The sequence below is a fragment of the Apostichopus japonicus genome, chromosome 21 (genome assembly GCF_037975245.1).
Source record: "Apostichopus japonicus isolate 1M-3 chromosome 21, ASM3797524v1, whole genome shotgun sequence".
Taxonomy (NCBI): Eukaryota; Metazoa; Echinodermata; class Holothuroidea; order Aspidochirotida; family Stichopodidae; genus Apostichopus; species Apostichopus japonicus.
Window position 1 is genome coordinate 10,653,039 of NC_092581.1, and position 12,081 is coordinate 10,665,119.

The following is a 12,081-nucleotide window of genomic DNA, read 5'->3' on the forward strand; positions in this document are numbered from 1 at the left end:
CAGAGAACCAAATTGATAACAGATGCGAACTTGATAGATACTTGATAGATCTTGATAGAAACTCGCAAATAGTAAAGAGGCTCATTCCTCTTTCGGCAAACCTAACACTTAATATTTTAACAAAATAAAACATAAGATTGATTTACTTTGCTTGAAGTTATTTACATGAATGAATGAATGAATGAATGAATGAATGAATGAATGAATGAATGAATGAAAAGTTTATACACAACCACTACCTTGCAACACAAGATTTGCATGGTCGTGATGAAATCAAAATACAAAACTGGAGAAATTTAACAATTACAAAATAACATTACATAGCATTTAACTTATTGAAATAAGTATCATGATTAAAAAAAGATAATGTTTGAGAAGTTTCTTAAAGCGGTTGATAGAAAGAATACTGCGAAGTTCGAAACCAAAAGAAGAGCATTCCACAATTTAGGTCCGCATTTGGCAAAAGACCGATCCCCATACACAGTCAACGTCTTAGGAACAAGGAGAGTAGCAGTGGAAAGAGTAGAATGAACAATAAGATCTCATAAGTAAATAGGCGCTGAACCATTAAAACAGTTGTAAACAATTAAAATGATTTTGTAGATGATCCTTTCACGAACACGTAACCAGTGCAGTTCCAGAAAGAGGTCAGACATACTTTCTCTTTTCCTCCTGCAATAAACTCAGTTAGCTGCACAATTCTGTACAGATTGCTATTTGTTCAAAAGCTTAATTCCAATACCAAAATATAAACAATTACAATAATCAAAATTGGACAAAATTAAAGCAGTAATAAGAATTTTAAGTTGGTCAAAGATTGAAAAAGGCTTAAGTTTTAGTTAAATCTAAAACTCGGAAGTTTTGCAAATACGGTGGGAAAATGGACCAATATCTATACTATAAATCAACACAATGTCATGATCACAGTAGAGAAGGGTTGGGGAGGAGGGGGGGGGGGCTAGGATACCTTATTCCCCTGCATTTACATTGTCGTTCTTCCTGCTTCACCGCTTCATTGACGACATGTACGTAAAGTCTATCAGACTATATCAGCCTCAGAGATTAACTCGAATTTTGCGTCGTTCAAGCTTCGGAACATAAGTAATCCGTTAGCCAATCGTATAAATAATTGATAGTTAACAATTAATTTACCACAAATGACATGTTTTGTTTAATAAATGCAGTTCATTCAGTATCAGATATTTCAATAGATCAAACATAACTTCTCGAAAGAAAGCAGCTGTAACCTGCAAGCCACACACTCCTGTGACCTGATTTCGCTCATCTGCTACACTTACGAATACTTTTGTTTTGTTACAGTGTACACTTTGTGCTGTGTTCTCTCTTCATCGTTCCCTCTAGTATTTGCACCTATCCTTCAGATGATAGATTTACCCTAAGTTTGGACATTTTCATGCGCCCGTTTGGGAAAAGCTTGTACTAGCCACAGACGATTACATCTCTTGCCTTCTGATTTTGTGTTCTCCCTGGTAAGCACCGCCTTCCTCTCTGGTAGTTTCGTGGCTTCTGAAAATGTCGGAGAAAATACAACTATAGTCATCAATGTAGTATATGCATCTTATATTTAGCTATGATTGTGTTACATAGTGCATTATTTTGGCTCTAATAAAATGCCAAGACGAACTCGTACAAAACGCCCTAACACACATGGACATTTCCTTTGTTGAGCATTACACAGTTGGGACCCACCGTGGTGTAAGTACGTTCGGTACCATAAGTAGTAGAATCTTTACATTTTTATCAAAAGGATAGATATACTTTTATATTTGATATCAAACAGTCTAGGTAAAGGTTATACGTGTAGTTCTCATTAGACGTTAAAATTCAATCACTGTTATTAATTAATATCAAGTGTACTGATTGGCTCCACCAAACCTTAGAAGAAATTGTTTAGTTGAACAATTGAATCACTTAGGAATTGTTTCGGCATTTCCAAACACTTAACAATTGGAGCATTTTAAGATTGTAGTGACTGGTTCACTAATGGTTAAATATCTGAGTTACTCCTTTGTCGACGTGTTTGTCATTTGGTAACAGTTTTATTTGTCATATTTATTTCGTGATCATGTTTTACCTAAAGAACAATAATTCTTTTCTAATGCTATTGATTCGATGTCTTTAATCGAGGTTGATGAAGAGAAAAACTAAGAGGAGAATTCAATAGAGGAAATACGGCATCATAAACTCAAATCAATTTGAAAACCAATAAAGTACCAATAAATGAATATGAACGTTTGTTACTTTTGGGAAAGATTCGCCAACAAAATGTTGCTATAAATCTTTAGCTTGCATTTTTATTTATGACACGGACACACGCAAAGAGAGTCAAACGTCGAGCAACACTTAGCTATTGAGATAAGCATTAAATGTGGATGACGTGACATTCCTTAGGAATTGAAATTTATTATCACTGTACTTCTTTAATAAGGATTATCTGTCAAACTCACCAAAGTAAGAATAAAGCCTGCTCAGTTCCAGTTGCCAGTTCGAAAATTCAAGACAAGTTGGTCAGTCGAGTCCGATTGTTCACTTTTAATCACTATAAATATAAAAATGATTGCCGCAATATCATATAAAACATAAAATCTTCTAGTGTAAGTATGATGTTCTTATTGCCTCTGTCAATAAATTACGGCTATTTCTTTTTATTTCGTTGACGAATGCCCTCATTCTGATTCCAATTACGTTATCATTTAACCATAGAGCTACAGGTGCCCAATAAGAGAAAGCTTTTGCAATAAGAGAAAGATTAATGGTGCTTGGTATCATTCGTTGGTCGTTTGTTAAATTTTTATTATAAAATCTGAAATATTTCGTCCGGTAGAGATGTTGGTATTTTTGCAATGATATTAGTATTGGCATGAGATCAAGGGAACATGTCAGATATTTAAGCTGCACAACAGAAACTTACTGGTGTTCATCCTTGTCTTTCTTGTTAAACATGACAAAAAGAAAAAAAATCCATTAAGCTGTAGTCAACCACATGTGAAATTCCAATTATATAAGAAAGAGAAAAAATAGACCTATTCTTACCTTTACATTTGGAGGTTAAACTGGCTCCACGCAGGTTGTCCGATAATGTTATACGCTCCGGTAGATTACATTCAATGAATCTGGAGAACAAAATGTGAAGGATACTTCTAAAAGTACAATAACACAGAGAGAGAAAGTTGAAGATAATCAAATACAATTAATGCTAGCGGTATTTCCAAGAAGAAGATTCGGTGACCCTTGACCTTGATACCCCAAAAATGAAATTTGGCAATGTCCAAAAAAATAAAATATTCGCTGGAAGATACCGTGACTACTGTTGATTATAATTTAATTAAACTCCCTCGATCCGCCATGGGGCCCCTTGATCCCATGTCTACATGACTCTGCACCACACTCTCGCCGATCCAGCTTGTTTACTCAAATGATGTTTCCTCAACTGTTGCTCATATTTGGCTGCGTCCTGACTTCCAATTGCCTGACGACGCCACTGATTTTGTTGCTGGTATGGACGAGTAAACATGAAATTGTGGGATTTCTTACCGCAACGTTTCTACTGAATTGTCTTTAGTTGCCTTCTCTATGAGAGTTGTCACGGTAAGATCATCATCGAAGGTCGGTTTCTGCAATATCAGTTGTTTTATAGTCGGAAGCGTTAGTTCTTTTACGAAAGAGTCCGGCACAAGCCCATTGAAACACATAGTGGTTAATGTAATCTATATCAAATGAAAACCAAATATAAGACATAAAATACAAAGAAAAATGTGTCGATTCAACAAATTGATATAGTTTGCAGTTCATGTGAATTCTTTTGATTACTTTTAAACTTTCATATATTAGTCACTTTATCTTCAGTATATTGCTTTAACTTTCGTTAGATATTATAAGCATTACGTGATGTTTGATATTACAATATAACATGCACATTCAAACAAAAAAGAACATGTAGGAAACCAGGAAATTAATGTAATTATGCATCAACGTTTCAATGATGAAATAAGTTATGAGGAACTTTTATTAATCTGATATTTGAACGTTTCCTTCATGCGTGTAAGGTTTCCGCTGATTGATTTCTATTACCTCGATATGAAGGACCATTGAATTCCATTGTATAATTACATTAACTTATGCAACATGACCTGTACCATCTGTCGTGATTCAGAATCAATCCACATAACAGAATACAGTGGATGTTTATTTTGTCTGTGTGTTTGAAAGATAATACCCCAAGTTAAGATATCGTTGCTCATCTTAATTATGACCTTTCGGAAATTATGACAGCTTGCCGGTAAGTTAGACCATCCCAAAAGAGGGGGATAGCTTGGAAGATTTTAGCTTCACATTAGCGCTGTTTTTGAGCTGAAATGATCTTGGCCTCATTTTCCAGGTCACATTACTCGCAACAATAACTCAAGTGTGAAATATACAGTATGGGATGAAGAGCTTATAAACAGAAATAATGAATTAGTTTGTATTAAAGTCCAATCTTTATATCGGGTAAGACATCCATTCCGACCGTCCTTCTTTGATGACAGTATTTTCATATACAATGATTACCCTTTGTTTTATCGAGTAAGACGACAATAAAATTTCCCAAAATTGTGACTGACAGAGAACACCCATTGTCTTGAACGGTTTGCTCTTATTGACCGTCATACTTTTATCATAAACTGTGATAGCCTTTGACCTTTAAGAGCCTCACGATTAATGAGTGGAGATAAGGTGGTTTGTTAAAATGATTGCACAATGACTGGTTGAGAGACATAACCAAATACTGAAACATAAGTTATGTCATCACTGTAACACACTCAAGGGAATTTCTGTACTGTTTTTTTTTTGTAGGTCCACATTCATTAACCTTGCTGATACGCTCGCTGATACTCTGAGCAGACCTCTAGGAAGGTGCAGGTTTGAATCATTCTTCCTTTCGTTGCAAAAGCTGTATATGACCATCTACCTCCCTTTCCCGTGCACGTGTTTTACCCCACTAGCGACTAATGAGTGTTACAATTTTTTTGAAACAGGATATGAAGGCCTTACGAAAAACAGTTTGGACAATATTTTAAAATGTGTCCAACAATACAACCAGTTTGCTTTTACCATTCAGTCAGTGGCGGAGCGTCCATACATTCGCCCCCCCCCCCCCTGACGGACTCAAATGAACTGCTGGCGCCCTTTTCAGCTCTTTACCACTTTTTACTTATTCGCGATTATTGAATTTTTTATTGCGCTCTCATCTACATATTGACATTTGTCACATTTTGTTGGTATAATTTGGCGATGACACCTATTTATTCTTCGTTTATCTGCAAATTAGCCAGGCCCGTAAAGGGTAATTTCCGGCGATCTAGGGAGTATCTTTACTCAAAAAAATTATGTACGCTACGCGCCAACCTGTGGTGCCGCTCCGCTGTCGAAAGCGCCCCTACAGACCATCCTCGCCCCTCCTGACCTAAACCCCTAGCTTCGCCACTGCATTCAGTACATGCGTTTGTTCCCACTCATCAACCAACCACTGCCGCTTATTTGAATAAATATCAGATTAAAACCATAGGAGAAGACGATGCTAAAAAATATCATGCTTATGCGACTTGACCACAAGGAACTTCAATCTACTTATTGTGTTAATATAAATATAACTAATATATTGCAACGATTTGTCTAACTTCCACAAAAAATCTATGCAATATCAAGTGAGCTAAATGCAATAAGCTTTCATTACTCATTTTGTCGGCTCATCATATACGGCATGAGGTTCTTAACATATTGCCCACTTGAGTTATCGGATTTACTAATGACCTTAGACCTGTAATAAAGTATTAGGGTTCGTATGAAGAGATATAACATATCCACAAAGTAGCTGCTTGTAGTAGTTGCATCTACTTCATAACGTGTGAGATAAAAGCAAGTTTCTGATTTCGGATTTTGATCGCTGCTGGCTTCTTGAATGTAATATTGGGCATTTATATACAAACCTAGCGATCCATCATAATATCCGAGCTTTGTGTTTACAAGGTTTCAGAAGTTGAACTCTGCTGACTTCAACAATAACCTTTTACCCGACTATTATCAATACCCTTATTGTATTTCACACACACACACACACACGCGGTTATTGTTTTTTTTTTATTATATATAGCTACAATATTTTGTACAGCTGGGAAAATATATAGACACGCGTATATTATGACTGCAAAGATTACGGTTTATATCATAACCAAAATGAGAAAAGAAAGAGATGCTGAGGGCTCACCTTGTTTGCCTGGCAAAGGTTGCAAAAGTCAAGTACAGCATTTTGGTGAAACCTTCTCTCCAACATATCGATGTCCACATTCTGCGTTGATAAGGCAGTTTTTAAATTTCCCTTCGTTAACACTTTAACGTTTACATCATCACGTACTTCATGTAAGCAGTCAATAAACACGTTCCAAAAGTGGTTATCGACAACAAACTGTAGGATTTCACTGATCAACTTTGTATCTTTACTTTTACCACAAACAAACTGAAGAACTCTGGCGACCCGTTCTCTTCTGTCAGATGTGCTCAGCAACATTTGTAGGAACCGCCGCCGTTGCTTATCATCAGTATCTACAATGTACTCAGCAATGAGGAAGTCTTGCACGCAGGGATGAAAAAACGTTACGTTGTTTAACGTGTTATATCTCGCGTTTGTGATATTTCCTGAAGTTAGCTTAAGAAATCCTATTTGGACAGCAACGTACAAGTCATTTTTACCTACAAGTGTTTCCAATTCATTTAATTCCCACGTCGAAGTTATCTTTTCCCTATCATTTAAGGAAACCTTGCCAAGTGTTCTTTCAATCATTTTAAGGCGCAGGTGACTTACATTTGCGTTTTGTGTCTGCCTATACTTTAAGACCAAGAAAGAGACACAAAAGTCTACCAGAGATGAAAATTTATTGATGTTGATTTCATATTTTGCTGAATATTTTCCGTCTGAAGACAAAATGTGGATAAACATTCCCAAAAATAGTGGACAATCGCGGAATATTTTAATTAGATCATTATCATTTAGGTGCCTTTCCACCATTGCTACTTTGTCTTGACGTGATTCACTATTAATTGAATTTGAAGGATTGTATATATTACATACTTTTTTAATGTAATTATGCAATTGCTCTGTGTTAAAATTGTTCATTTGTATCTCAGTGTAGGGCTTCGTAAAGCAAGGAACGGCGTTGTTTAATTCGTTGGTCGTAACCAAGAACTGCAGATTAGGATACTCTTCGTCAATTGGCCCAGCTAGAACTCTTTTTATTTGGATATCACCGTCGATTGGCTTCTCCTGTTTCTTTGTGTCTTTAGTTTGGTCAGAAATGGTTTCTAACCCGTACAGAACAATTTGACAATCGTCCGTCTTAAGTAACTGGAGAAAATCATCCTTGTTAATGTCTAAATCAGTTGGTAAGGTTTGATGTAAAGCTTCGGCGAGTCCCATGTTTACGTCTTGCACCTCTAAAAAGAGCAACAACTTTTTCTTTTTTTGCTCTTCAGTTTTCGTCGACCACTTCCAAGCTAAATATTTTTGAAGTGTTGTTTTCCCGTTACCTAGCTCGATTTTAAACAAGGCTCTTTTGATCAAATCTAGTTTGGTGGGTTTAAGAAACTCATCGCTGTCGACAGTGTACCATTTCCCGCCCTGCTCGGTGACCTCAAACGTTGTAGGAGTATAGAGTCGTTTGATATGTATTTTTTTTCCAAATGGCAAGGGAGTTAATAATCCCATTTTGCTATATTGGTCTCCCAGATATCTGATTAGTTTTGTTTTCATGTCTGATAATAAAAGCAAACATAAACACAATACATTATGTTATAAAGGAATGACAAAGAAATTAATGGTGAAATGATTGTATTGCTATCTGAAACTATTTGTTCAGTTTGTCGATAATTCCTTCCCCGCAATTTGATTTATGGTGCTAAAATTATGTATATAATTTGTAAATCTGAAATGAAATATACAAAACAAATTAGCACCCATCGGATATTATGTGGCAACTTAAAGCTAAACATGTTGTCCCATTTGGAAAAACTACATATACAATGACATCATGATGTTATATGAATTAGTGAGATGTAATAGATTGGATTGCATACGTATTAATTTCGACACTGTCTTGCACACTATTCGAAATACAAAACACATACTAGTCTCTGCTGTTAAATAGTTGTTGATTATAGCATGGTCATCAACTTGGCTCATACTTTTTAGTAACACAACAACAAGCATATCATAAAGTAAGTAAATCGACAAGCAGGACATACTAAAACACGTTTGTAATAAGCTTTCCTTTGCTACTTTCCAGAAGAAATATGCAATAAACCACGAGTATAAAGTGCTTTCCTTTTTTTTTCTATATTCAACCCCTTACATTTGCTCACCTATTTTTGAGTTTTTCATGAGTGGAATATCATCCTAAACAGGAGAAAAAAGAGATAAAAGAATGAATGGAGCATGAATATTCTCGGTAGTCATGGAAATCTATTTGGTTAAAAGGAATGCAGTCAGTATTTAATGAAATCAGTAAATATTATAATGTAAATAAAATAAATAAGTACATTTCACGGAAATGAATCAAGTGATACTATTCATCGTTATATACTGATTATACTACATGTAAAAATGTTCATGTTATATTAACTGGAATCCATGCGGTATTATTGTAAATAATGTTGTCTTGACTTACATATATATATATATATATATATATATATATATATATATATATATATATATATATATCTAACATGCAGCCAAGAACGCTTAAATATTAGGATCAGTGGGCGTTTATTCACTTTTGGATATTCTTACTTTTCTGGTTTCTTTCATTTTTATTACAACAAGAGTCAGTTGTGTTTACTGAATTTTTTCCATTATATATGATCTCCCGTGAAAAGCCTTTTATTCGAAATATAACAATTGTTTTGAAATAAATTAGACTAGTAGACTGTCAGCAATTTCAAGTTGGTAAAGTTTGTTGTTCAAATGCCATTGAAATGCAACTGATGTGATAACAATGATAACCCAGTGAAAGTCTTTACAGTTTTTGGTTACCGGCCTGGCCAAGTTGGGTAGAGCTGTATATTAACAGGTATGTTACAAAAGATAGATGAATAACTACATTTCTATTTTATATGAGAACAAAAAGATCATCATTAACTTCCGGTATAGCATTACGAAAGAACGACAGAACCGGGGGTTCTATATAACTCGTGGATCTTTAACACTTATGTTGCGGTCAGTGCAAGCAATGAAAAATTTACCCTCACTCCAAAATTGAGTGCAACTTTTAATTATTGATAGGAAGTTTCTGGAAGGTTCACAGATATTAATATCTTTTTGTCAGTCAAGGTAACCTTTTTTTGATGCACATCAAACCCGGTGATTTCAAGTCTTAGAACTAATACATATTTTTCTTGTCTTGACTTGTATGTTTGCACTGTTATTACTGTTTTGGGAGTTATTTTGGGATAAATTGGTCGATCGACTAAAGAATACATTTTCACATTTTGACAAATATATGCCAACTCATTAAAATTTCACGCATTAATATGTAAATATATATTTATATATACATATATATATATATATATATATATATTATTTATGTTAAGGTTTTAGCTACAAAGCTTAAAGCTAAAGCTGCACGAAAAATATGTGTGAGTGTGTATGTGAAGATTTAAATATGATATACATTACCGTTGAATCTGTTCTTTCAGGATCTCTGCCACGTGTGTTACCTGCAGGATAGAACAACACACTTCATGAAAATAATTTAAATTTGAAGTTTCTTGTTTCTAAGGTAAAACCATTGCTAATATCAACCTGATAGCAAACGTTTGACAGCATATTTGGATATTTGTGAATGTTATACGCTTACGGTAAGTTCCCTTATTCCTCTGATTAGATCTGCGGTTACGTTACCTCTTTCCTGCAACTTTTTTATCCCGACCAATTCGATAGATGTCACTGTTAGGAGAAAGCACCTAAGCGCGTGGACATATTTTTCTATATTGCCTGTTTAACCATTATAAAAAAATGGAATAATGAGTTTTTTTAAAGAGGCTTAAAACAGTCAACCGATGGTCATGTTTATCTGTAATTGGTTGCTGGCTGCAAGAGAGTTGGTTCTTGCTGCAGGAGATTATGTAGTCTGGTGGACAGGGTCGCTCGCCTTTGTTCTTCGTAGACGTGAAAGTTACTAGAGGTGCATAGAGAGTGGGTGGAGTCAGCTCATGTATGTAGCACGGTTGAGAACGTTAACCGGCTTGCAATTGGCTTCCGGTACGGGTCAAACTTATTTGATATGTCGTAACTGGTCAGTTAAAATGGGAAGGGCTCTACACAGTTAGGGGTCGTTTTTTAAGCCGTGAAAGTAGCGTGTTTAGTCCTTAATTTGAAGTATATTTTGAACAAATTACTAGACAGAATCCTTGCAAGAGTTTGGCCGTTTTCAATTCAACTAAAGTGTTATTATTTTAACTTGCAAGCTTGCAACAACACTGTTATATATTATTTTTTTGCGTATAACATTGTATGCAGTATTTTCTAATTCAAACAAATATATCTGAAGAAGTTCCCGACCATATATTTTGAAGTAGGTAAAATCGTTTGACCTTAATCTTAATATCTATGATTCATTCATCAAGAATTTGATTAAGTTTGGCAACTGCTCTTACAACTTTAGTCAGGTGGCTTAGCAAATGTAACGTTACCGGCCGGACAAAAGTACCTAATTTGTGTTTATGAAGGGTGCACAATCGTACAAAATCTCCCAATGAGTCGGTATTCACATCTGGTCGGTTTTCCCTCAAGTTACCCTATTATATAGTTGACTCAATGTAAGCAGTCTTACATGATGCTCGTAACTCCCATATAATAACGGGCTTTGCAACAGCGTCTATTCACGGTCGATCACACCTCAAAGTTCCACAATAAGTCTTAAGTGGCTTCCTGAGCCAAAGTGACACAATTAGAATACCAGCCATAACATATAGTCAGGGTGCTAGCCAGGTTCCATTTACACGTTTGAGGGCGGACGATTTGATGGTCCCGATCAGTAAAGGGCACAGGGGGTCTGGGGAATAAATATATATGAAATTTTCTTTTTTTCCAGGCGGCCATCTTGGATTGTGGCCGCCATCTTGGAAATGGGTGGCCCAAGCAACATACCATGACCATCATCTGTTTGAGTGAGCCCGAAAACACCTGAATTGACCCCTCATTTGTTCATTTTTTATTTTTACAGCCAGATATATGACATTTCCTTTTTTCTGGCGGCCAGCTTGGATTTTGGCCGCCATCTTGGAAAATCGGAGCTGATCAAGTGGGTTCCACGGATAAAATCAATAGATAGGTCGAAAAAAACTCAAATTAGGTACTTTTGTCCGGCCGGTAACGTTAATCCTGAAAATTGTTGCTAAGCCACCTGACTATACTTGCTGTATTTTGTTTTTGATAAATTATATCTTGGTAGAAACTTCTTTATACCTTCACGCCTTCTTTTGACGATACAACCCGCAGCCACCAAGAATACGATTACCAAGAACAAATGTAAAGGAATCGTAATAACGATAGCTATAGCTGTAATATTTGTATGGTCACTGATTGGTTTCTCAGGGGGTTCCTTACGTTCAGTCCTGGAGCAAGTATCTGGAATAGAAAATATTGATGGTCATATTAGTCAGCTTTATGCAATCACTAGTATATTGAGGTCACTACAGTTTTTTGGCATCTACTGCATGACTTCCAACAGTCTGTTTCTGCTGTGTTCAGTTTTATGATTCTGTTGTCCTGTGAACTGAAGACATTTAGCCGGACGTTGACGAACGTTATAATGCTAATTGCGTATCGGATAGACGCTTAAAGTTGTATCTTCCCACACCCAGGTATATTTTTGTGTGGATTTTACTGTTGAATCGTTCACGCGATATATATATATATGCCCATTTACAATGTGAAAGTCACGACAAAAAGTTTACCCTGGATATTTTATATACACTTTCAGGTATTCAAATGTAATTATATAGCAAAACCTGTTACCAAACTGG

At 35.7% G+C, this 12,081-nt stretch overlaps 1 protein-coding gene across 2 annotated transcripts in view; it reads right to left on the minus strand.

Moving 5' to 3' along the window:
* Nucleotides 1-34: 34 nt before the first annotated feature.
* LOC139963181 (uncharacterized) overlaps nucleotides 35-12,081 on the minus strand; it is a 34,323-nt gene continuing 22,276 nt past the window's right edge. Inside the window, exons 5-12 of one of the 2 annotated variants that reach the window (XM_071963737.1) lie at nucleotides 11,522-11,683; nucleotides 9,731-9,771; nucleotides 8,413-8,446; nucleotides 6,266-7,806; nucleotides 3,556-3,728; nucleotides 3,055-3,134; nucleotides 2,469-2,560; nucleotides 35-1,527 (exon numbers count right to left, since the gene is read on the minus strand). In XM_071963737.1, the coding sequence (XP_071819838.1) occupies nucleotides 2,490-2,560; nucleotides 3,055-3,134; nucleotides 3,556-3,728; nucleotides 6,266-7,806; nucleotides 8,413-8,446; nucleotides 9,731-9,771; nucleotides 11,522-11,683 (2,102 nt within the window). In that variant the 3' untranslated portion in view covers nucleotides 35-1,527; nucleotides 2,469-2,489. The remainder of the gene's footprint in view (nucleotides 1,528-2,468; nucleotides 2,561-3,054; nucleotides 3,135-3,555; nucleotides 3,729-6,265; nucleotides 7,807-8,412; nucleotides 8,447-9,730; nucleotides 9,772-11,521; nucleotides 11,684-12,081) is intronic. The other variant, XM_071963738.1, reaches the window with a different exon arrangement.